Source organism: Rhinolophus sinicus, chromosome 14, assembly GCF_057876585.1.
Source record: "Rhinolophus sinicus isolate RSI-liver-muscle chromosome 14, RSI-T2T, whole genome shotgun sequence".
In the NCBI taxonomy this organism is placed as follows: Eukaryota; Metazoa; Chordata; class Mammalia; order Chiroptera; family Rhinolophidae; genus Rhinolophus; species Rhinolophus sinicus.
In genome coordinates, this window is record NC_142514.1 from 31,952,519 (window position 1) to 31,974,194 (window position 21,676).

At 38.6% G+C, this 21,676-nt stretch overlaps 1 protein-coding gene, 1 non-coding gene and 1 pseudogene across 6 annotated transcripts in view; 2 read left to right on the forward strand and 1 right to left on the reverse strand.

The window, feature by feature from the left end:
- The window catches only part of ZSWIM5 (zinc finger SWIM-type containing 5), a 145,151-nt gene extending 135,228 nt beyond the window's left edge, over positions 1–9,923 (reverse strand). For 4 of the 5 annotated variants that reach the window (XM_088791099.1, XM_074334625.2, XM_074334626.2 and 1 more), the window contains exon 1: positions 9,271–9,923. In XM_088791099.1, coding sequence (XP_088647225.1) covers positions 9,271–9,856 — 586 coding nt within the window. In that variant the 5' untranslated portion in view covers positions 9,857–9,923. Of the gene's footprint in view, positions 1–3,763; positions 3,826–9,270 lie in introns of those variants that run through there. The other variant, XM_074334627.2, reaches the window with a different exon arrangement.
- A 4,966-nt stretch (positions 9,924–14,889) lies between these two features.
- Positions 14,890–20,066, forward strand: LOC109437355 (dimethyladenosine transferase pseudogene; annotated as a pseudogene).
- LOC141572503 (U6 spliceosomal RNA) lies at positions 15,059–15,165 on the forward strand. The gene has a single exon (XR_012497833.2). It is a non-coding gene; the product is annotated as a U6 spliceosomal RNA (small nuclear RNA).
- Positions 20,067–21,676: the final 1,610 nt, after the last annotated feature.

Below are 21,676 nucleotides of genomic sequence, written 5' to 3' on the forward strand. Positions count from 1 at the left end.
GGGATTGAAAGGGAAAAAGGTGGCAAAGCTGGTAAGAGTCCTGGACGCCACCCCAATCCCCAATGCAGCTCAAATTTTCCTGCTACAAAAACTGGAATACCATCTAAGATTTCACTTGAAAATGAGTAGAGTTGCTTTAAACAAAATTTAAAGGATGCATCATTAGATGATACATCCTTATGTTTATAAAACAGTAATTGAAGCTATATGATTACTAAAGTAGAAAGCTTGGGGCAAGAAGGTATATCCTACTTTTGTGGAGTAAGAGACTAAAGAAGGAAGTTAGAAAGAGAACCAGTATGGTGAAGTAAAACAAAAATCTAGGAAGAAGCATTTCAAGAGGAAGATGCAGTAGTAGACTACAGAAAATTCTATGCAGAGGTCATGAAGGATGAGGATGGAAAAAGGATATTGTGTTTGGCAATCATGAGGTCACTGTTGACCTTTAAGAGATCAATTTTAATATAATGAGTGAAAGCACAAGTCAAATTGAAAAGGCTTCAGAGGTAGGGAGAAGGTTGAAGAAGGAAAGGTAATACATACAGAATACTCCCAACAATTTTGGTATAATAATGATAGCGAATATTTACATAGCACCTAATAAGGGCTTGGCTCTGTTCTAAATACTTTAAATATTAATTCATTTATCCTCAAAATTACCATTGGTACCATCATTCTGTTCATTTACAGTTGAGGAAACTGAAATCCAGAAGTCTGAAGCTACCTGCTGCATAGTCCCTACATATATGTGATAATATATTATATTATATATTACATGTGATAATATATACGGTAGATATATGCATATGTATATGACAGTGGAGTACTATAATATAATATTGAGTAAGAGAAAAAATTAGGAAGATTATTTTTTCACCGTATGTAACTATTACACGGGGAAGGATTTTATATTGCTAACATCAATGTGTGTTGGTGATGCTTGCCAGTCATGTGACAATTATCAGGTGTTGATATATTTAAGCAAAATAAAAACAGGCTGGCTTTTCCTGAATGTATTAATGCTGCAGGCTTCCATTCAATAAAACCACGAATGAATAGGAGAAAAATGTAATTATCTCCAAGGCTTTCAAAGACATAATACATCTTCCTGTTGCTTACAGACCGCAAAGATAATGATTGGATAGACCAAAATCTATTTTGCTGATTAGCTCTATCATATATTTGTATCTAAAAGAAGCAACAATATTTTTAACAAAGAAAAAAGAATTATAAAAGATAACAAAGCTATCCTAAAAATAGAAATCTATAAAATTTATTCTGAGGAAAAAAGATTAATATCTGGTAATATTTTTGTCATCTCCCTGCCTGCCAATGTTATTCCTTTGAATCATTATGGACTAGAGTATTACAGGACATAGAAATGTCAATACAAAAGGGATTTCACGAAGGGTTAATCTAACTTGTAAGCAATAAAGTAGTGTTTTCAATCTTTTTGTAATATTAGGCATAATTTTAATATTTCTTATCATTGCAATTATATTAAAATAGAGCAATATATTCAGCTGTCCCCATTTCTCCAGTTAATCACTTCCTATTCTTTGTCTCCACAGTAACTATCTGTATTATTACAAAATATGGTGTTAAATGCTATTTTATATGTGTATTCTATACTAAACTGTGTACTCTTTAAATATAGAAATTATGTTCTATTTTGCACAGAGCATTAAAAAATATTAAATATAATTTTATAAATGAATGAGTGAACAAACATGAATAAAATATGCTGGCATCACATCTATACAAGTGTCTTTTGATGGTAACAATGACAAAGAATTTGTATACTCTTGCATAAGACCTTTCCAAAACAGACATTCTTTAAATGGTAAAAGAATAATTTTCCTGAGATCCGTTAATAAGTCTAAAGATAGGTAAAAGAGAATAGATTGAAGTAGAAAAGAAACTTGACATGGTCCACAGCATTTGTGTAATAAATATTACATAATGTTTTGATTGCCTACAAGTTTTAAAACATTGATAACACTAACAAAGATGATCATTTTTCTAGAGCAGTGTTTTTTTCAAACTTGGCCACATATAAAACTACTTAGGAGCTTTTTTAAAATTCTGAAATTCAGTCCTCATTCTCAACAGATCCTGATTTGATTAATTTGGGATGAGTCCTGGGCATTCTGTTTTTTAAAAAAAAAATCTCCCCAGGTGATTTTAATGTAAAACCAAGATTGGAACCCACTATTCTTTCCTTTAAAATCAAATTTTTGAAGTACAATTATATTCAATCAAATTTACCAATTTTATGTGTACAATAAGTTTTGACAAATGAATAGTCACGTAACCACTACCATAATCATGATATAGAACATTTCCATCACCCAAAAAAGTTTCCTTATGCCCCACTTCCCTCTCCCCTAGCAACCACTGATCTACTTTCTGTCACTATAGCTTTGGGCTTTCTAAAATTTCATACATGGAACTGTTTTGTATGTACTCTTTTGGGTCTGGCTTCTTTTATTTAGCACAATGCTTTTGCTTTTGAGATTCATCCATGTCCCTTAACTATCAGTAATTTGTTCTTTTTTATTGTGTTGTATGGATGTACAACAATTTGTTTATCTATTCACCCATTTGATAGGCATTTGCGTTGTTTCCAGTTTAGGTCTATTCTGAATAAAACTGCTCTGAACATTTAAGTACACGTCTTTATATGAATATATGTTTTCATTTCTCTAAAGTGATAGGAATAGGGTTGCTGCATCTTATGATTAAGTATACAATTAACCTTATAAACAACTGTTTTCCAAAGTGTCTTATCATTTTGCATTCCCAACAACAATGTAAGAGAGTTCTAGTTGCTCTACATCATTGCTGCCACTTGGTATTGTAAGTCTTTTATTTGTAGCCATTCTACTTATTGGGTTTTAATTTACATTTCCCTAAGGACTAAAAGTATAGAAACAACTGTTCTTAATGTGTTAATGTAAGAAAACTACTAAGGAGAAGGGTACTTCATCTTTTGATTCAATAATCTGTTTTTAAAGGTAACAACTTTATACTACCCTATGTAACACATTCATCACTCCATTATAATGAGAAACAAGCAAATGACCAAAAAACATGTTATCATACATAAAACCTTCCAAAAACAGGTTTCAGAGAATCTCTTAAGAGTCAAGTACCCACTCAGTTTCTAGCCTCCCATCAACATAAAATGACAACATAATGTAGTCCTTAGAGGTTTAGATTTAAGTCTCCAACCTGGGTTTGTATTCTATGGTAGGAAAACACCAAGTATTTTGGATATCAAATACCAAAACAAGTAAACAATTACTACTGAGCCTTGCACTAAACAAGTGACTAAATGTTCAATGAAGGAATCAAGAACTCATTAATAATAAGCTTCAAGGGTTTGGTTTTTTTTTAAATCTATGTAATGTTTTAAAAAGCAGAAACATCCAGAAATTACAAAATGCCAGTATATCTCCTAGGCTCAAGTTATATATAAATCAATGATGTAAATCAATAAAATAATATGTGCATACTACATAAATATAAAAATGTTATGTAACAATTTACTCATTCATTCAATAAACATTTACTGAGCACCAACTTAGGGTATTTCACATTATACATCCTAAGGGGAGAACAATTTTTCTAAATACTGAGAACCATAAATTAATCAGTTGGCTATATACAAGTATGATCATGAAAAGTATCAAAGAATTTTAGTATATGATAATATAATGATAATGTTAATATTATAATGAGTGTGATTTCTTTGACATACCAGCACGATGATAGGTGAAAAGTAGCCAAGAGCCATGCTGTCTATATCAGGAAAAAAATAACCTATAAATAAACCACAAGGTAGAAAATTCACATGAAAGTAATCTGGAATGGATGTATAATAGTCTATTTGTTATATCAAACTCTAATTCTAAAACATGTAATTTAGGATTTGAAAACAGAGTAAGACATGGTTCATATGCTTTCAGGGTTACCTATTTCTAAAGATGATTTATAAATGGTATGCATGAAAAAAAAATCCCACAGTAATCTGTTCATCCATGCATGTATACCCTGAGTGGTGAGTTGCATAGTCATCATTTTTAATAAAGAATAATGACAGGTTTAACATTTAAATAACTACTTATCTGTCAAAAAAATTCAATGTACTAAATGTAAATGGAAATGTATTTTAAAATACTAATAATTAATCATGCAAATTGAATCAATTAAGTTAAAATAATGCTTACCTAATTAAATGAATATGGTGGTTTCCAAATTTAAGCCACATCCAATTTAAAAAGTTTAAAATTCACATGAAACTCTGCTATGTAACAAGAAACAAGTATGAAAAACTGTTATGAGTTTTGTCCCCCCAAAAATGGTATGTTGAAGTCCTAATCCCCAGTACCTCAGACCGTGACCTTATCTGGAAATAGGGTCGTTGCACATGTAGTTAGTTAAAATGAGGTCATACTGGAGTAGGGTGGGCCCCTACTCCAATATGACTGCTGTCCTTATAAAATGACCATGTGAAGACGGAGACACACAGGAAGAATGCCATATGACAAGGAAGGCAAATATTGGAGTTATGCAGTTGTATGCCAAGGAATGCCAAAGACTGCAGCAAACCACCAGATGCCAGGAAGAAGCAAGAAAGGATTCCCTATAGGTTTCAGAGGGAACACTGTCCTGCAGATACCTTGATTTCAAATTTTCAGCCTCCAGAACTGAGAGACAATAAACTTCTGTTGTTTAAAGCTACTCAGTTTGTGGCACTTGGTTATAGCAACCACAGAAAACTAATACAGCATTTTCAGTATCTCTTTTGTACATTACTTTACCAACATATTAATGTCTTGATTTTTAAAAATTATTTCCTAAAATATAGTACACTAAATTTGACTTTTGGGGGTATATTGCTATACATTGTAACACATGTATTCAAATTCATATAACCATCACTCTAATAGGATACTGACAGTTAATGTCTTGATTTTTAATAGCCATTGTTGAAACAAGAAAAATGAAATTGTTTCACATAGGCATAAATTTTCATTCCTTTCACTTCAAAATTTAGACTTCATACTCACACATCCCTTTCACCTCCAAGTATAGACTTTGCAATATATCTTGAAATTCCTGAAGTAGAGATAACCTCTAAAATAAAATCCACTATCTTTAGTTTATTCGTTATCTTTAAAATCTAAAGCTCTATCCTGAGAAAGTCACCTTCAATAAGTATTCATCTAAAGCTTTCATTTGAAGAAATCGCTAAATCATCATTCTTCCCATAAAACAGTTAGTCAACATAGAAGATACACATTTTGTAACACTCACACTGCTTAATGCTATCACTTTATTACATGCACAAGATTAGTTTTCCCCATAACTTCCAATACCACACTCATACTGAAAATTCAGGTTTATCTTTTTTTTTCTTTTTTAGTTTTATAACACTGAGATGTCCGTTTTTAAGAGTCACCATTCAACATTTGTTGAATATTAAGATTGTATGTGATGTGTTGGCAGGGACGGGGAGGGAGAGAACTCATTGCTTTAAGAAAAAAGAAAAGCACTGTGATTTTAAAACTTGGTAAGTTTCTACTCTAAGAAATGCTACCACTTATCCCTTAAAGGTATCCTTGCCTCTGTGCTTGAATATCTTACATATAAATTAAGTAATTTTTCCCCACATGAAGTTTTATTATGATTTTGCATCTATTCTAACTTATATACAGTGCTATAAAGCCTTTTAGCTAAGGATATCTTCTGTTCCCCCAAATAATACAGTTCAAAATAAATTACATATAAAAATCAACAGCTGTAATACTTGTTACTGCTGCATCTCACAAGTTGTACCACAGAAAAATTTCAGACATTTATTGATAATATACAATGCCCATAATGATAAACTTACTACTTGATGTTTAAGCTATGGATAACTTCCTGAAATGGACCTTTTTATTATTATTGACTTTGTAATTACACTTGTTCCACATAAGGTAGTACTTAGCATAGTGACTCTAGTCTTGAAGACTCTCCAAGGACAAATTATGTGCTTATTAGAAAATGTGTAGACTGAAAATATAGGGTTTTGTTGAAATCAACTGTCAGAATCTATAAACATTTCTGGATAAATATTATATAATTAGGATGTACCAGCACAGAAGGCCCTGCATGCCTTTACCCAATTTTTAAAAATCTAAATATCCAAATATATATAATATTTATTCATTTAAGAGAGAAAAACTGTTAATGCTTCTTTTCCCTCAATCAATTCAGATTTCCCTGAGAAGGTGCAAACTTTTAAGTTTTATCAAACAAAGAAATTGATTTAAAATATGATGGATAGCAAAAAAGGGTCCACATCTCAAAATGATTATAGTTGTCCCATTCTTATACCATCTACAGACGCCTGAATAAGTATTTTACCAAGATTTATACTACTGCTATTTCCACTGGCTTCTTAAACAGGTTAAAAATTCAGATGCTTAAAACATCTCACTCTATTACCTTCATAATACTGACAGCCCAGACTTCACATAGCTTCAAACTTACAGATGTCCACAAAAAGACTAAATTACAATTTTCCCCTTTTAAAAGGAACAATATTTCTAATTCAGTACTGTTATGTAAAAGAAATGTAACCTTTGAACTTAACAACCTGTAGTTCTCCCATTTGTTCACATCAAGCTGGGAAAGTTTTAGTTGATTCAAAATCTAATGTTTTCTACAGAGTACTTTTCAGCCAGTCCATGATTTCCCATTACCAGATTCCACATGGAAAGTAATCAGAAGTTACTGAATTTAATATATCTACTTTTTCTACAAGTTTTTTGTTGGTGTTATCTAATTTATTTTCCTTCAAAATCTTTATTTTGTGTTATGCAGTTTTTATTTTTTAAATGTATTTATTTATTTTAAAGTCTTTTTGTTTTCCTCATTTAAAACCCCTTATGAATCTTTTCTTTAAAATCATCAGGTTTCACTAACTTCCCAATTCTGAGGTTATAACTATAGCTTAGAAACAGGAAGGAAATATGTAGAATTTTTAATTAGCATCTCTTAGTAATTAAATTGAGTCTGAAGTGATGAATATAAACTGAAGAACTTGATTACTATCTTGCTATATTCAAATTACTTTCCCACTCATCTTTTGGCAATACTTTTATAAAACCTATCTTCTAGATTAAGTCACATACTCACATTTTAAGTTTAAATGATGAGGGATGAGTCTCTAATTTTACATATTATAAGGTGGTTCATGCCAAGATACAGAACTAATAATGATATGAAATAGAATATATTTCTCTTCACACTCATTAGCATAAATTAAGGTTAGAAAAATTAAGATTACACGGCTCATGGTTCCCAAATAGCATGATATATCTAAAAGTGATTAATTCATTCTCCTACTTTCATCTATGAAATCCAAAGTGAGAAACTGGTGTGTCTTTTCTCCAGTCCCTGAAAGTATCATACAAGAAAGAGCTCATCACCCCCAATAAGCACGTCGACTATCATATTATGAAAGAAAAATATCTAATTTAAACATGACCTGGATCCCCACAAAATCTGACTTCATTTGGAACTTGATGTTATAATCACTTTTAAAATATATACTTCTATAAAACTCTTCCTGTCCCTCATTTTCCCTCTCAAGTTTGCAGTCTTGCAAATCCATCTTACTATAAAATAACAACTTAAATTGACACTTTTTAAACTATTTTAAATAAGAAGCTTAAGTTAACTGAGCTAAACTCATACAAAGAATAAAGTTTACAGACTAATAAATGCCTATATTTATTTTCATGTTTTCAGTATTTCAGTGTTAAAACTGTAGATCTTAATTAATAATTCAATTTATTCTTTGAAATATACACACAAAGGATTAGCTTTTTTCAAATAAACAAAACTTTCTCAATTCACTGTCACTGTGATAAATTTACATTTCATATTTGCAAATTGCGGTACACTGTTGTGTTAAACAGAAACACAGGATTCAGTGATTCTCAATAAACAGATTACTTTATGTGAAAAACCCCAATGTACTACTCTTCAGAAGAAAAAAATTTCAAATAGGTTAGTTCTACTATGTGAAAAACCCCGATGTACTACTCTTCAGAAGAAAAAAATTTCAAATAGGTTAGTTTTACCTGGGGATAAGAGAGCTAGATGTTTGGAGTGCGGGTGTATGTGTGTTCCTGTGCTTGTTTAATTCTAAAAACCTCTCTCCAACTCCTTTCAAAAATCAGTATTTTTTCAATAAATATGAGCATATACTGTACAATAAAATGCATAAAGATAATGTGCACTTCCAGAATGCTATAATAATTCAAAAAGAAAAAAAAAGAGTCTTTAATTTTCCACGTAGCAAGTGAATGTTAAACTGTTATTTTTTTCCTTCTCCCTAACCATTCCACAAATCAGGACTGCTGTATTTACATATTTAATAAGATTAACAAACTGACTAAAAGCTCCAAGGAGTAAAAGCAAAAAAAATCGTTTTTCATTTTCCAATAAATACGAAACAAAAGCAAATACAAAGACTTGTTAAATGAGAAGCATTTGAAAAACCCAACATGACCAGCTTTTGATTTACCCTGTGTGACAAGGAAGACAGACCCCACCCCCACTCCAGATTGTGTGTGGTTTTTTTTTTTTCCTTGGGTGGGGGTGTGGAGAAGAGAAGCTGTCACATTTCCATCTTCGGTTATTGTTAAGTCCGCAGCCTAGATTCCCAAGTATCACTGGTCCAGGGGGAAAAACACTAAAGCAGAAAATTTAAATTGCCTGAAATGTACTGTATTTTGTTGATTTTCTCCAATTTTAAACTTAATTATATCCAGCTTCAATTTGCTAAGACTATAGATTGTCATTGACAGCCTGTCCCTCAATCATTCCCTGTAAGACTGCTTGCTCCAGATTCACTAACAAATCTCTCTTCTCTAAATTTAAATTAGAAAACGCATTCCCGAAATTATGACATCCAAAAAGGCATTCCTCCCCATCCTTTTTGCTTTTGATGTGGTGTATAGAATGAAGAGTAAAAAATAGACCTATTCTCTCTTCAAACAAAAAGAAATGGGGGTAGAGGGCCACTGGGGTAAAGAGCAGCAGTAGACCTGAATGAAATGTTGAGAAAAGTTTTTAAGTGACTAGTTTGTCCTTCGGCAGGGGAACGGGAGTTGGGCAGAAAGCCGGGGTCTCGGCCCAGGGCTCGTGCAGAGAGAAGGCACCTGCGGAAGAGGCCGAAGACCAGACAGGGACCGGGCGAGCACCTACCGACTTGCAGCACGTTCTCCACGGAGCCGCTGTCCAGCAGACGGATGCCCCGGCGGAACGGCAGCCCCTCGCCGGCGGCTCCGGCCGCTGCGCCCTGCCCGGGGGACGCCCCCGCCGCGGCAGCCCCGGGGGCGGAGCCGGCCGGAGCGGCGGCCCCGGGGAGTGGCGGCGGCCCCTCCTCGGCCGGCGAAGCCCCCGCGGCGCTGCCAGCCGCGCCGGCGCTGGGGCCGCCCCGGTACTGGAAGCTGGAGTACATGCAGATCTCCCGCTCATTCCGCGGGAAGGACCAGTAGACGATGCGGCGCTGCACGGGCTCCGGGATCCGCTCGAAGCGCTCCTCCACCCGCTCGTACGCCCACTTTTCCGCCACTGTCTTGGCGGCGCAGTCCAGCAATGACTCGGGCTGCAGGTGAGGGCGGGCCCCGGGGGTCAGGGAGCTGCCGCCGACGCCCCCCACCCCGCCGCTGGCCACCCCGGGCGAACCGCGAGGGTGGTGAGCCCGCGGGCTGGGCCACGAGCACAGGCGCTTGGCCGGAGAGACTGGCGGCGGCGAGAGCAGCTCCTCTCGCTCACCTCCTTCCGCCATTGCTGGGAACTGACTGACTGACTGAGGCGGAGGCAGCGGCGGCCGCGGCGGCACCGGCTGCGGCGGAGAACCCGGCCACGGCCACGCGCCCCGCGCAAGCGCCCAGCTGTGGCGCCAGGGGGCGGGGCGAGGAAACTCGCCAGCCAGCCGGCCCGAGTGGGGTGCCTGGGCCGGTCTGGTGCGCGCGCCGCGAAGGCGACGGGGGCGGCCTAAGGTCTACCGTGAGGCGGCGCGCGCTGTCCGGGCCGCCGGGAGCGCGAGAAGAGGCGGGAGCGAGCGCGGGCCAGTGGCGCGCTCTAGGCGCAGACAGCCCAGAACGCGCACCGAGCGCTCGCGCAGGGCCAACGGCCACCTAGGGGCGAGGAGCGCGGTGCACCCTTGCCATCCCGCACACCTCCAACCCACCTGCCGCCCGGCCAGAGAGGGGAGGACTGTGTGGCCAAGTGAAATGGCCGGGCTGCGAGCCATCCTTGGATCCACCTCCGTGAAGTTGTAGGCTCGTAGGGCACAAGGAGAGAGAAAACTCAAAATCAGGCTCCTGCGGTTGATTGACGGGACAGGAGATTGGCACAGCCAAGCGGAGGGTCTGCCAGAAAGATGCTAGGAAGACACTAGGAAAAAATCAGAAAGTTCAAGCGATGAAAACTCTTCTCACGCCACAATGATGTAGAATACAGTCGTCGGTCCCCTCCAGGGCCGGGCAAAGTCGCACCAGCCCCTGACTGGACAGTGGGAGGCCAAGATCTCACCGCCACGGTGGCTGTGCCCTCCTAGGATTCTGGAGGTTTTAGCAGCTTGCATCCTAGGAAACAAAACACTTTGTGTGGTTTGGGGTAGAATTCCCTGATGCCATGCCCCTAGTCTAAATTGGGTCTTCCGTGTTTTCCTCACTTGGCTCAGTCTTTACTGTCAACTCCATGAGAGCAAGGATCATGTCTAGTTTATTCACTATAATTTACCCTCCGTCCTGCAGGGATTTTTCTTGGAATTACATTGAATTTATAGATTAATTTGGGGGTGACTAATATCTTTATAATTGAGTCTTCATAAATATAGTATACGTCTTTATATGTATGGGTCTTCTTTACCAATCATTTTAAAAGATCTAAATATTTTGTTATTTATTTTGTGACCCTAGTGATTGCTAGATCTTTTCCAAAATACCATTAAACGAGAAACAATCTCACCTCTGGTAACTTACCATCTAGTTAGTGAGATAAGATGAAATATATGAAAAGTTAAATAACAGTAAAATACTAGCATAATACAAAAAAGTGATAGCTTCAGAGGATTGTCAGGTGACTTGAAGAAGCAGTAATTATTTTGGGAATCAGAAGAAAGATCACTTTAAGTAGAAATTGTAAGAGGAAGTTCTATTGAATAGTCTTATTTCATCTAGAGCATGGAGAATGAGTAGGATTCAAATAGGCCAAAGGCTTAGGGAGGCAATTTTAATCGTGTTGAACAACTTCAGCAAAAACCCAAAAGCTGAAAAGGACAAAACATTTTCATGTAACTTAAAAATAAATCTGTTTGTTATAAAAGTGGTAAATAAAGATTAGAAAGGTCTTTTAAAGCCAAATTATAAATAATCTTAAATGCCAAGTTAAGGAAGTTGAAATTGAATATACAATATGAGCAATGAGAAACTGAAACAGTGAAGGTTATTAGACATCTATATAGCCCTGTAACACTGAATATAACCTATTTTTTTCACATCTTTGCCCAAATTAGTCTGTGGTTTGCACTTAGCATATAATAAATCCTCAATACATATTCATGAATGCATGAATGAATGATCTGGCTATGATGTGAAGTATCTATCTGAAGGGGAGAAATGGGAGACACAGAAACCTCTTAGGTAGCTATTCCAATAATGTGGCCATGAATTTTTAGTGGCCTCGATTCAGATGACAGTAGGAAAAGAAAATTTTCCCTGAATAAAGTGCTTCTGCCCTATTGTTCCTAAAAGCTGATACAATGAATATTTATTAACATCTTACCTTAGAGTAGCTGGTTGATATTTCTTTTCTTTTCTTTTTCTTTTTTTTTTGATAGCTCATGGGGATACATTTTGTGTTTTCTGGTATATTTCCCATTTAAAAAAATAAATAAACTATTTGTGATGCATTATAAGTTAAATATAGTGAAGGATACTAGGTTGTTTAAGATAGTCTCGGCATTAAGAATAGAAAAAAATCCACATATGGGACTGGAAATTGATAGAGGAAGTTGTGGGAAGATAAGGAAACCAAGGTGTATAATAATAAGGATACTTAAAATTGATACAGTGCTTTACAGTTTTCAGCTAGGAAGTAAAGCATTGCTGAAGAAAATTCACAGAATTGTGCTGACCAAGAATACCAATTTCATTTGGGCCCTAAATGTTGCTTAGTAACTCTTATTCATCCCTAATTGACCAGCACTGTTATCCCCATTTCACCTATGAAGAAGGGTTCAGAAAAGTTGTATCTTAATCAAGGTCACTAGCAAGTGAGTGACAGAACCAGAATTCACATCCTTTAGGATCTTACTGCCACAATTATCCCCTATTTTTCAGGTATTCTCAGTTTCTCTTTCTCCACTGGGTCTTTTCACTCTGCCTTCCAATATGTATAAAATCTCTCATTCTGAGGGGAAAGGAGCCTCCATTTGACTCCTCAGTTACCCCTAACTTCTGTTGTATTTCGCACTCTTTTCACTGTCACACTTTTTTAGTAAATGCAATATACACTTAAAGGTCTCTATCTCCTCACCTTTATCTCCTGAATGCCCTGGAGTCCAGGCATTGAGGAAAACTGGCAGCACCAAGTACCTCTGAAACTGGGGATAAAGGAGAGTGGCTAAAACGAAAAGGACTGGGTAAAAGCTGTTTCAGAAGTGACTACTCCCCTAGATCTCCTCCCAGATTCCATGTGGCTGAATAACTGTCCCTCCCTTGCCACAGCAGAAGTCTGGAGGCTGATTTTCTGGAGAGGATATGAGGACCTGTGGATTGGGGGATGCCAGGCATAGTTAAGGGCTTGGGTACCTGCGAAAATAGGGAGTTCAAATGAACATATGTATACTAAATGCTGAGAATCCCCTAGCCCATCTCCCTCACTGCGCCCAGAACATTGGCAGGCGCTGGGCCTCTACTCCTCAGGCAGGAAGTGCAAGACTCTTCTCTGGGGAATCTGACTGTCCCAAGAGAAAGACCTAAAGACTCTAACATCAGGGGTTTCCCCACCAAGTCATCTGAGAATAATGAGAATAGTCCCAGAGCTATTTAAAATGGTTAGGAAAAGAATGTTGAAGCAGATTTAAGAGCTATTTAAGAGATAAACTAGGCAGACTTGGAACAATAAAGAAAATTTGATGGAAATAAAATAGAAAATGATTCCCAGGCTTCTAGTTTGGATTATATAGTAAAAGTTAAAGTCAATAACCAAAATAGAAAATTCAGCAGTAGGAAATTTAAAGGAAAGGATAACAAGTTTACTTTGGAACATTAGCCTTGAGGTACATTTGCGACATCCAGGTGTGAATGGACTGAAACTCAGGAAAATACCTTAGGACATGGGAGAATTTGGTTAGGGTTAGGGTAAGAGTTGGGGTCTTATGGAAGAAATGGGATCACCCAGAGCAAGTATATAGAGTGGGGAGTGGGCACACAGGGAGGAACTAAAATGAAACCAAGTGATCACCAACCATTAAGTGATGGACAAAAAAGGAAAAGCAAGCAGAGGAAAATGGAGTCATACAAGAAACAGAATAGGATCATACAAGCCAAATGAAGGTTAAGAAGGGAAGGCAAAACAAAAAACATTGAAGAAGCGAGACAGTATAAAGACAGAAAAAAAATTGGATTTTACCATTAAGAGATTCAGTTTTAATATTGTGGTGGTCATATACGAGATTTTAGTTTCTTAAGGATTGAGTGGGAGAGGAAGAAGTGAGGACATGTAGACATAAATAACAGTAATACAAGGCACTATGTGTATAGTATTAGAAGATAAACATATATTCTTCAACTCTGCTATTGGTCTGCTGCTCACAGTCTGTTGTCTGCATGGTAGCTGAGTTGCTTCAGACTGTTGGCTTCCTCCAAGCTACCCAGACAACACTGCCCAAGTCCCAACCTCCAGTAGTTGACCCCCACCTCTTGTCCATTCAATAGGAGAGCACATTCTGCTTCCTAGGACCAGCAACTCAGCGGAGCTGACAGGTCCCCAGTATGTAGGATTTTCTTCCATTCAGCTCTCTCCTTTCCAGAACACACAGACATTCCAGAAGGGGTTGGAAAGGACTGTATGAAACTGTGGTCAGCACAGACTTTCCCCACACCTGCAACTACTACTGCCACCACTGTCCAGGACTTGTCATTTAGTCTAGCCCCCTGTGCCAGACTTCTTCACTCAGAAAGTTTTTCTGTTAGAAGTTCTATGAACTCTCCTTCCAATCCTGTCCTGCAGACAGATGTGTGTATGCCAGAACTCAAAAATGAACCAAGTTCAAATTCTTTTCCAGAAGATTTCTGGAGTTAAAGCAAACCACAGAATTTGGCTGGAAATATTTTTCAGTGTCCTCAAATGTCCCATGGCAGATAAGTGGCTGGAGATGAGTGGGTCATAGGGAGAAAAATAACTAACATAAATTGAGTACTTACTAGGCATCAGGCACTGTGCTAAATTTTTTACATGTATTTTACAGTGAGGAAACTGATTTAGAAGTTAAATAACTTGCCCAAAGTTACACTTTTGGTAAATGGCTGAAATGTTATTTGAACCTATGCAGTGTTAATCCTGAGTTCTCGATAGATTAAGGACAAAGAATTAAGCACTGAATAAAAACAACGACAATACAAGTACCTTGTCCCTGCCCCTAATTATCCTTTTTGAATTGGAAGTTCAATTTAATAAAAGGCCTAAAAAGTAAATAAAGGAAAGGTCAAGGAAACATAAGAGTCAAATACATAAATCAAGGTATCAAAAATAGAAACAAACATCAGTTATGATGATAGGTTCAAGCAATTTGAAATCTTACATTAAAGGATGAAGACTGAGGAATTCCATTTCAAGCTGCTAATTGGGGCACAAGAATTCAACTTCCTCTCAAAGTCTGGTAAGAAAACAGAAACCACACCAGTATTTAGAACAGAGAAAATTTAATATATAGAATTGTTAACTAGTAAAAGGTTAACTACTGAAAGGGTGAAAGAGGATGCTTACTTAGGCAGCACATATACTAACATTGGAATGGTACAGAGAAGATTAGCATGGCCCTTATGCAAGGATGATAAGCAAATTTGTGAAGTGTTCCATACTTTTATATTTCAGATGACATGCATCTTTTTAAAAAAACTTTCATTTATTTTAAATGTGTTTTTCCAGGACCGATCAGCTCCAAGTCAAGTAGTTATTTCAATCTAGTTGTGGAGGGTGCAGCTCACACTGGCCCTTGCGGGGATCGAACCAGCAACCCTGGTGTTACGAGCATTGTGCTCTAACAACTGAGCTAACCGGCTGCCCCCAAAATGCATCTTTAAGCTTTATCATTGCCAATATATGCAGAAAGAGAATAAATATATAATTTTATGAATGTAAAAAAATTTAAAAATAATAAAAGGGTAAAAGAGGACTTAAGGGGTACACAAGTCACAGGTACAAAAAGTAATTACTATCTCTAAGGCTGAGGAAGAATGAACAAGGAAAGAACAAAGACTTAAGAAGAGTCCCACTTCTAAGCTAAGACTCAGACCTTCCTGGAGAGGGTGTGGCTGCCACAGGAACATGAAGCCTGCAGGTGGAGAAAGAATTTGCTGAAGGTGGCTGACCAGAGCTGGTTCATAGGATTGGCTCAGTAGACGGCAGAGAAACCTGCCAAACTATGGAAGCAGGCTGGATCTGATCTGCAGGAGTGTCCTGCTGGGAGATGGAAGAACTTGCTCTAGGGTACAGGTTGGTTGTAGCTGGCCAGTAGGAGCAGCTGGGGTGGAAAAGAAATATGCTGAGGGATATAGGTCACAGCTGGTCCACGAGAACTGCTTACGTGAGCACTACCAGGCCTCCTTCATGTTGTCTAAAAACAACTCACTGGAACTAGGAAATGAAGTATCTTTCTCTGACAGCCTTGCAATGTTGTTCCAGAACTCTCTACTGATAAAGGTTAATATTAAGCCAAATGACAAAGTAAAAATATTTACAGGGTCCGATATCAAAAACAGGACAAAGAAGAGTACATTTAGATCTGAGAAGTAAGAAATTAATAATTGGCATAGGCTCATCCCTCTGGCTCCCATATGCACACTTACACACACAAACTTCCATACAACAATAAAACAACTCTATGTTTCCACCTAACAAGATATAGTTATTCTTCGTAAAAGTGAAATTCTCACCGTAGCCTCCAAAATAGGAGACACATTAGTCTAAACAGTCTTTACATCCATCATTGGCTATATTAATTATTCCTCAAATTCACTCACAGTCTCACTGAATATTCTGCTCTCTAAAGACACAATTGTAAGGAAACAAGGAAAGGAAAGAACAAAGCAATTTGTATAAAAAAATAAAGAGAAGCAGAGAGGAGAATATATTAGTTAAGTATACAAATAAATATATACACAGTAAATGAAGAGGAAATAGGCAAAGCTATTACAGTCCTTATTTTTGGTAACTGGTCATGAGGCTATAGTTGATATCTATGACTTCTTCCACTAACCACACTAATCATTCTGGTCTTTTATGTAGCAGGGTGATCTGAATCTTCATTATGCAGGATCCTCAATAGTCCTGCCCTTTTCTGATTGCTGTAGTTTTTCAAAACCTTTACTTTGGTTGTGGAAGTATTAACAGGAGCCCAGGGAATCCCCTGGTTCCAGAATCATTCTTTTTGTTCCATTGTGTAGCAACAACTTGATGTGCCCATGGTAATCAGTGAGTAATCATCCAGTAGAGTAATTCTTTTATCTGCCTGCTGGTTCAGTGACATAAGAAGCCCAAATAGCCAAATGGAGTTTCATCTTCTAATTCAATGGAGCCATTATTATATTCCTCATTAGAAACAAAGATCTCCAGACCAGCACAGCTCAAAGTAGCTGACAGAAGCAAAAATCCTGTGAGTGGGTTATTAGGTATTCATTGTGAGAGGATCCACTCCCACTTCCACCCCTTGATTTCCAGATTCTGGTTATGGAGAAGACAGCATCACAGAATGGTCTCTGATTCAAAGTAAATACTGTACGTTGTACGACAGAATCCCAGCCTTTCCTGGTGTTGTCTCCTAACCTGATAATTCAGTCATTCTCCAAGATCCACCCAACTTCTACAATAGCCAAACAGGTATGTTAAACGCAGATGTGATTGGTATCAGCACCCCACCATGTTTCAGGTCTTTGACGGTGGCACGAATATCTGCAATTCCTACAGGGATGCAGTATTCCTTCTGGTTTGCTATTTTGGTAGAAAGAATTAGCCTTTCTACCACAATGGCTCTCATGGACATGTTTATTCCAATTACACATTTACAAACTGGGGAAATAAGCATAGGATATGTCTGTGGACCAACTGGTCCCTCCTTAACTTAGGCTAACACTCCTTCTATATCATCTACCAACAATAGCCCCTACTGTGAGACACAGTGTCATTTTGGATCCCCAGTAATTAGCATCAATTCAAAGGCAGTGTCTATTAATACCTAAAAGGTCTGGATGCTCCTTTTTTTCCCAGTGCACAGCCACTTTAGCAAATGGGCGAAGGTCTCTTTGAACAAGGCCTGGAGAAAGATTTATGATGTGCTCACACAGCCATACTGCAGGATCATTCCTCAAGAGAAAGAAGCCTACCATTCAATCAAGGAAGTCTACGATTGTGAACTGGCTTAAGTCTGGAAACTGGGCAAGAGACATGACTCTTTATTGTGGTAACTCAAGTCAGGTTTTTGGCCACCAGACACAGACCACGCTGTTCACTTATTTTACTCCAAGGAAATCATGATCAATTAGCCACAACCAAAGGTCCCTATAGGCCAAAGCATTCTTCTTACTGATAACATCCCTGCTGCCTTTTACAGTAAACACACCCACTTTGTCTTTTATAGTTAAGTGCTGCCACTTGAACTCTGCTACTTGGGATCCTGTCATTTCTAGTGAAATCAGGGAGTTCATCTCAATGGCAACATCTTGCATTGTCATACCTTTTCCACAAAGGAAAGCAGCCACAGACCTCTCTAATGTATTTATCAATGTCTTAGTATTTCTTTCTCACTAATGTATTTCTCAGTGCCTTAGTGACAGGAGTGAGGAGTTATAGTGAGGGGATGAGTGTGCACATGATAAATCCACTCCAACCTTCCTAGCTCCTTAAGTCTTTGGGTTCCCTTCTTTACTTCATGCCAGTGAAGCTCTGGTATCTTATACTCATTAAACACAGGCCACCAATGAGTCAAAATTTTAGTCAACCAACCCATTAAGCTGTTAGAGACACCTCCATTTGCACAAATTAACACATTAAGTCTGGAATCTTTAGCAAGCAACTCCACATCAATGAGCTCTTCCTGATCTAGTTATATTTTGCCTTAGAATCTACTCCTACACATTTCTGCTGACACTATATATTAGCTAAACCTTGTAATAATTCATTTAATGTATTAGCTACTCCTTTCTGGGTCATATTGTATACCAGACTCCCTAGAGCAGACTGAGATTTGACACTACTTATGGTTTTAGTAGCAATATGATTGTGGTAGTTCTTATAGAGGATGAACATCCCCTTGCAATGCAGCTGTCCCTAGCCAGGTTATTGCCAGGTTTTCAAGCAAAACCCAGCTAGTTTCCCCAGAGTCCTGCCTTTGGAGATTATGGATATGTTTATAGCATAAATTGTGATGATGGTTTCATGAATGCATACTTAACTCCAAACTCATCAGGTTACATACATTAACTGTTAGGTTGGCGCAAAAATAATTGCGATTTTTGCAATTATGTTTCACCTTTTAAACTGCAGTTACTTTTGCACCAACCTAATATAATATGTACAGCTTTTTGTATGTCAATCACTTTTTAAACTCAATTAAGTGGCTTAAAAAAAAGAAAGAAATTTAAAATGAAAAAAAGAGAAAAAGTCATAGCCTTGGGCTTTGCCCACCCCTCTATCAGAGGAAGAAGCGAACAGTAGTAGTAGGTTTACCACACTACTCAGGAAGTTCTCCCCTCTGCTCCTTCCTTCCAGGCTGCTGCCACCACCAGGAGCAGGTAGGCAGCAAAGCAATCTCTCATTGTCACTAATACATGTTACCCACTCTTGCCAGCTGTCCCCATGAGTGTTAGGTCACACATTCCCAAGTCATTATAACTTTCTAAAATGCTGAAAACTTATGGGGACATGGGGTTTTGGGGGGAAGAGGGAACATAATAGGTTTTAATTTGTCTCAGTTGCCCCATTTAGGAAGAGCACTCTGATTTTGAACTATGGCTAAAATTTTGGGGAAAAGAGTTTAAAGAAAAGACAACTATTAAGATGCACTGGCGGCCCCCACACTCACATGGCCCTCAGTGGGGCAGTTGGTACTGGCAGTGATTCCCACGTGGTGCAGTGACTCAGAGTAGCCGGCTTTGGTCCACACTGACTTCCTTGGCCTATGGGTCCGCTGCCTGTGGAAAGACAGAGCCGCAAGTACAGCGCCGGGAGCTAAAGAGAGCCAGAGGACTTGTGTTCAGCAGGGAAACTGGCAGCACATTTTGTAAAATCCTCTCATTGTTAACAGAATTACCCACAAGGCTGCCTGTAGACCAGCTGATGTGGTGCTGAAATTTGGACATGGAGGTGACAATATGATTATTAAATGGCTCTGAAAGGCAAAAAAGGGAATTGCCTGTGAACTTGAACCAAGGCTAGTAGCTGAACTTCATGAAAGTTCAGGGCACACCTCTGGCCAGCAACCTTCAAGTAATGGTAGGTGATGTGTTGCAAACAGATTTGCCATTCTTTGATGCTTGTATAGCAAATTTGCCCTATCAGACCTCCTTTTGTCTTCAAACTGTACCTGCACCAACTGTTTTTCAGAGGTGCTGTACCTATGTTTCAAAGAGAATTTGCTATCCGACTGGTTGCAAAATCTGGAGATAGGTTATACTGCAGAGTCAATTCACACACAACTGTTAGCAAGCATGGACAATCTAATAAAAATAGCAAAGAAGAAAAAACTGGATCATAATGGCGGCGTGAGGTGAGCCTCTGTAAATCTCCCCTGGAATTTACAACTAATCGAACAACTATTAACTCCACAAAGGACTCCCTGCACAGCAGACAGGCAAGACGTAGAGGCCCACTACTGAATTCACCTAAAGGTGGGCGAATCGCACCAGTGGGGGAGGAGGGAAGGGAGAAGTGTGGAGACGGAGCCACGTGGGAGCTGGACGCAGACCTAGCTCAGTGCTCTGAGCTCGCTGCATCCCGGAACTACCGCAGCTGCAGGAGAGGGAGGAACTTGGACTGCTAGGGCTCCATTTATGGCCCACAGGGCTAAGAGGAAGCATATAACACAGCTGAACCCAACACTCACAGCAGAGACCTCAGAGAAAAGAATGAGGGAAGAGGCTGAAAACGGTAGTTTAAGCCCTCACTGCCGAGCTGAGAATGGAAGCCTTAGGCACAGAGATTAGCCGCCACCTCCCTACCCTCCCAGAGCTCTCCCAGCCCCCACCTGCCCGGTGCTAGAAGCAGAACAGTAGCAGTGTCAGATCAAAAGAACAGAATATTTGCTGTTCTGAGAACTGTGGACCGCAGACACAGATTCGCAGCCCAACTAGTTCCAGCAAAGGGGAGGGAGATATGGAAGCCGCCATTGCTCTGGGCCACCTCTCACAACTCACCCTGCCCCTGGCCCCACCTACCTGGGAAGATCCCTGCAGGAGTACACAGAACTGCTGAAACATACTGCTCTGAATCTGGTGCAGGAAATGCTTTGGAACTTCAAAAGCTCTCCTCATACCCACATGGACACTGTGCCCTGTGACCCAGGAGAACTATTAACAAAGGAGAAGCCCGTCTCCCAAGGAATCCCCCCATTGTGTGAGAAGCTGGAATAGTGCAGAGAAAACATAGCACTACCATGTGAGAGACAAAAAAAGGCTGCAGTCGGAGAGAAAATAAAACATTCTACCAACAAGTACTGGAAAACAAAAGAAAGACCTCTTCCTGTCAACCTGTTGCAGAAGTCACTCCTGTAGATGTCTAGAAAGAGAAATAATAAATCAGTAATTGCCATGAATAACCAAGGCAACAAGACAGCTCAGAAAGAAAGTGAAAAGTCTCCAGAAAAGGAACTTAAAGATATGGAAACATGTGACTCAAATGACAGAGAATTCAAGATTGCAGTTCTGAAAAAACTCGACGAGATGCAACAAAACACAGAAAGGCAGTTTAATGAACTCAGAAACACAATCAAAGAACAACATGAGCATTTTACAAAAGAAATTGAAATTTTAAAAAAGAACCAAATAGAATTTCTGGAGATTAAGAACTCTATAGAAGAAATTAAGAATGAAATAACCAGCTTAGGTAGTAGAGTTGACCAGATGGAGGAAAGAATCAGTGACATCGAAAATAGAAACCTGGAAATGACACGGATGGAAGAAGAAAGAGACTTGAGACTTAAAAGAAATGAAAGAACACTACAAGAACTTTCTGAATCCATCAGAAAGAGCAATATAAGAATAATGGGCATACCAGAAGGAGAAGAAAGAAAGAAGGGAACAGAGAATGTATTCAAACAAATTGTTGATGAGAACTTCCCAAACTTGTGGACAGAACTGGATCCTAGAATCCAAGAAACAAATAT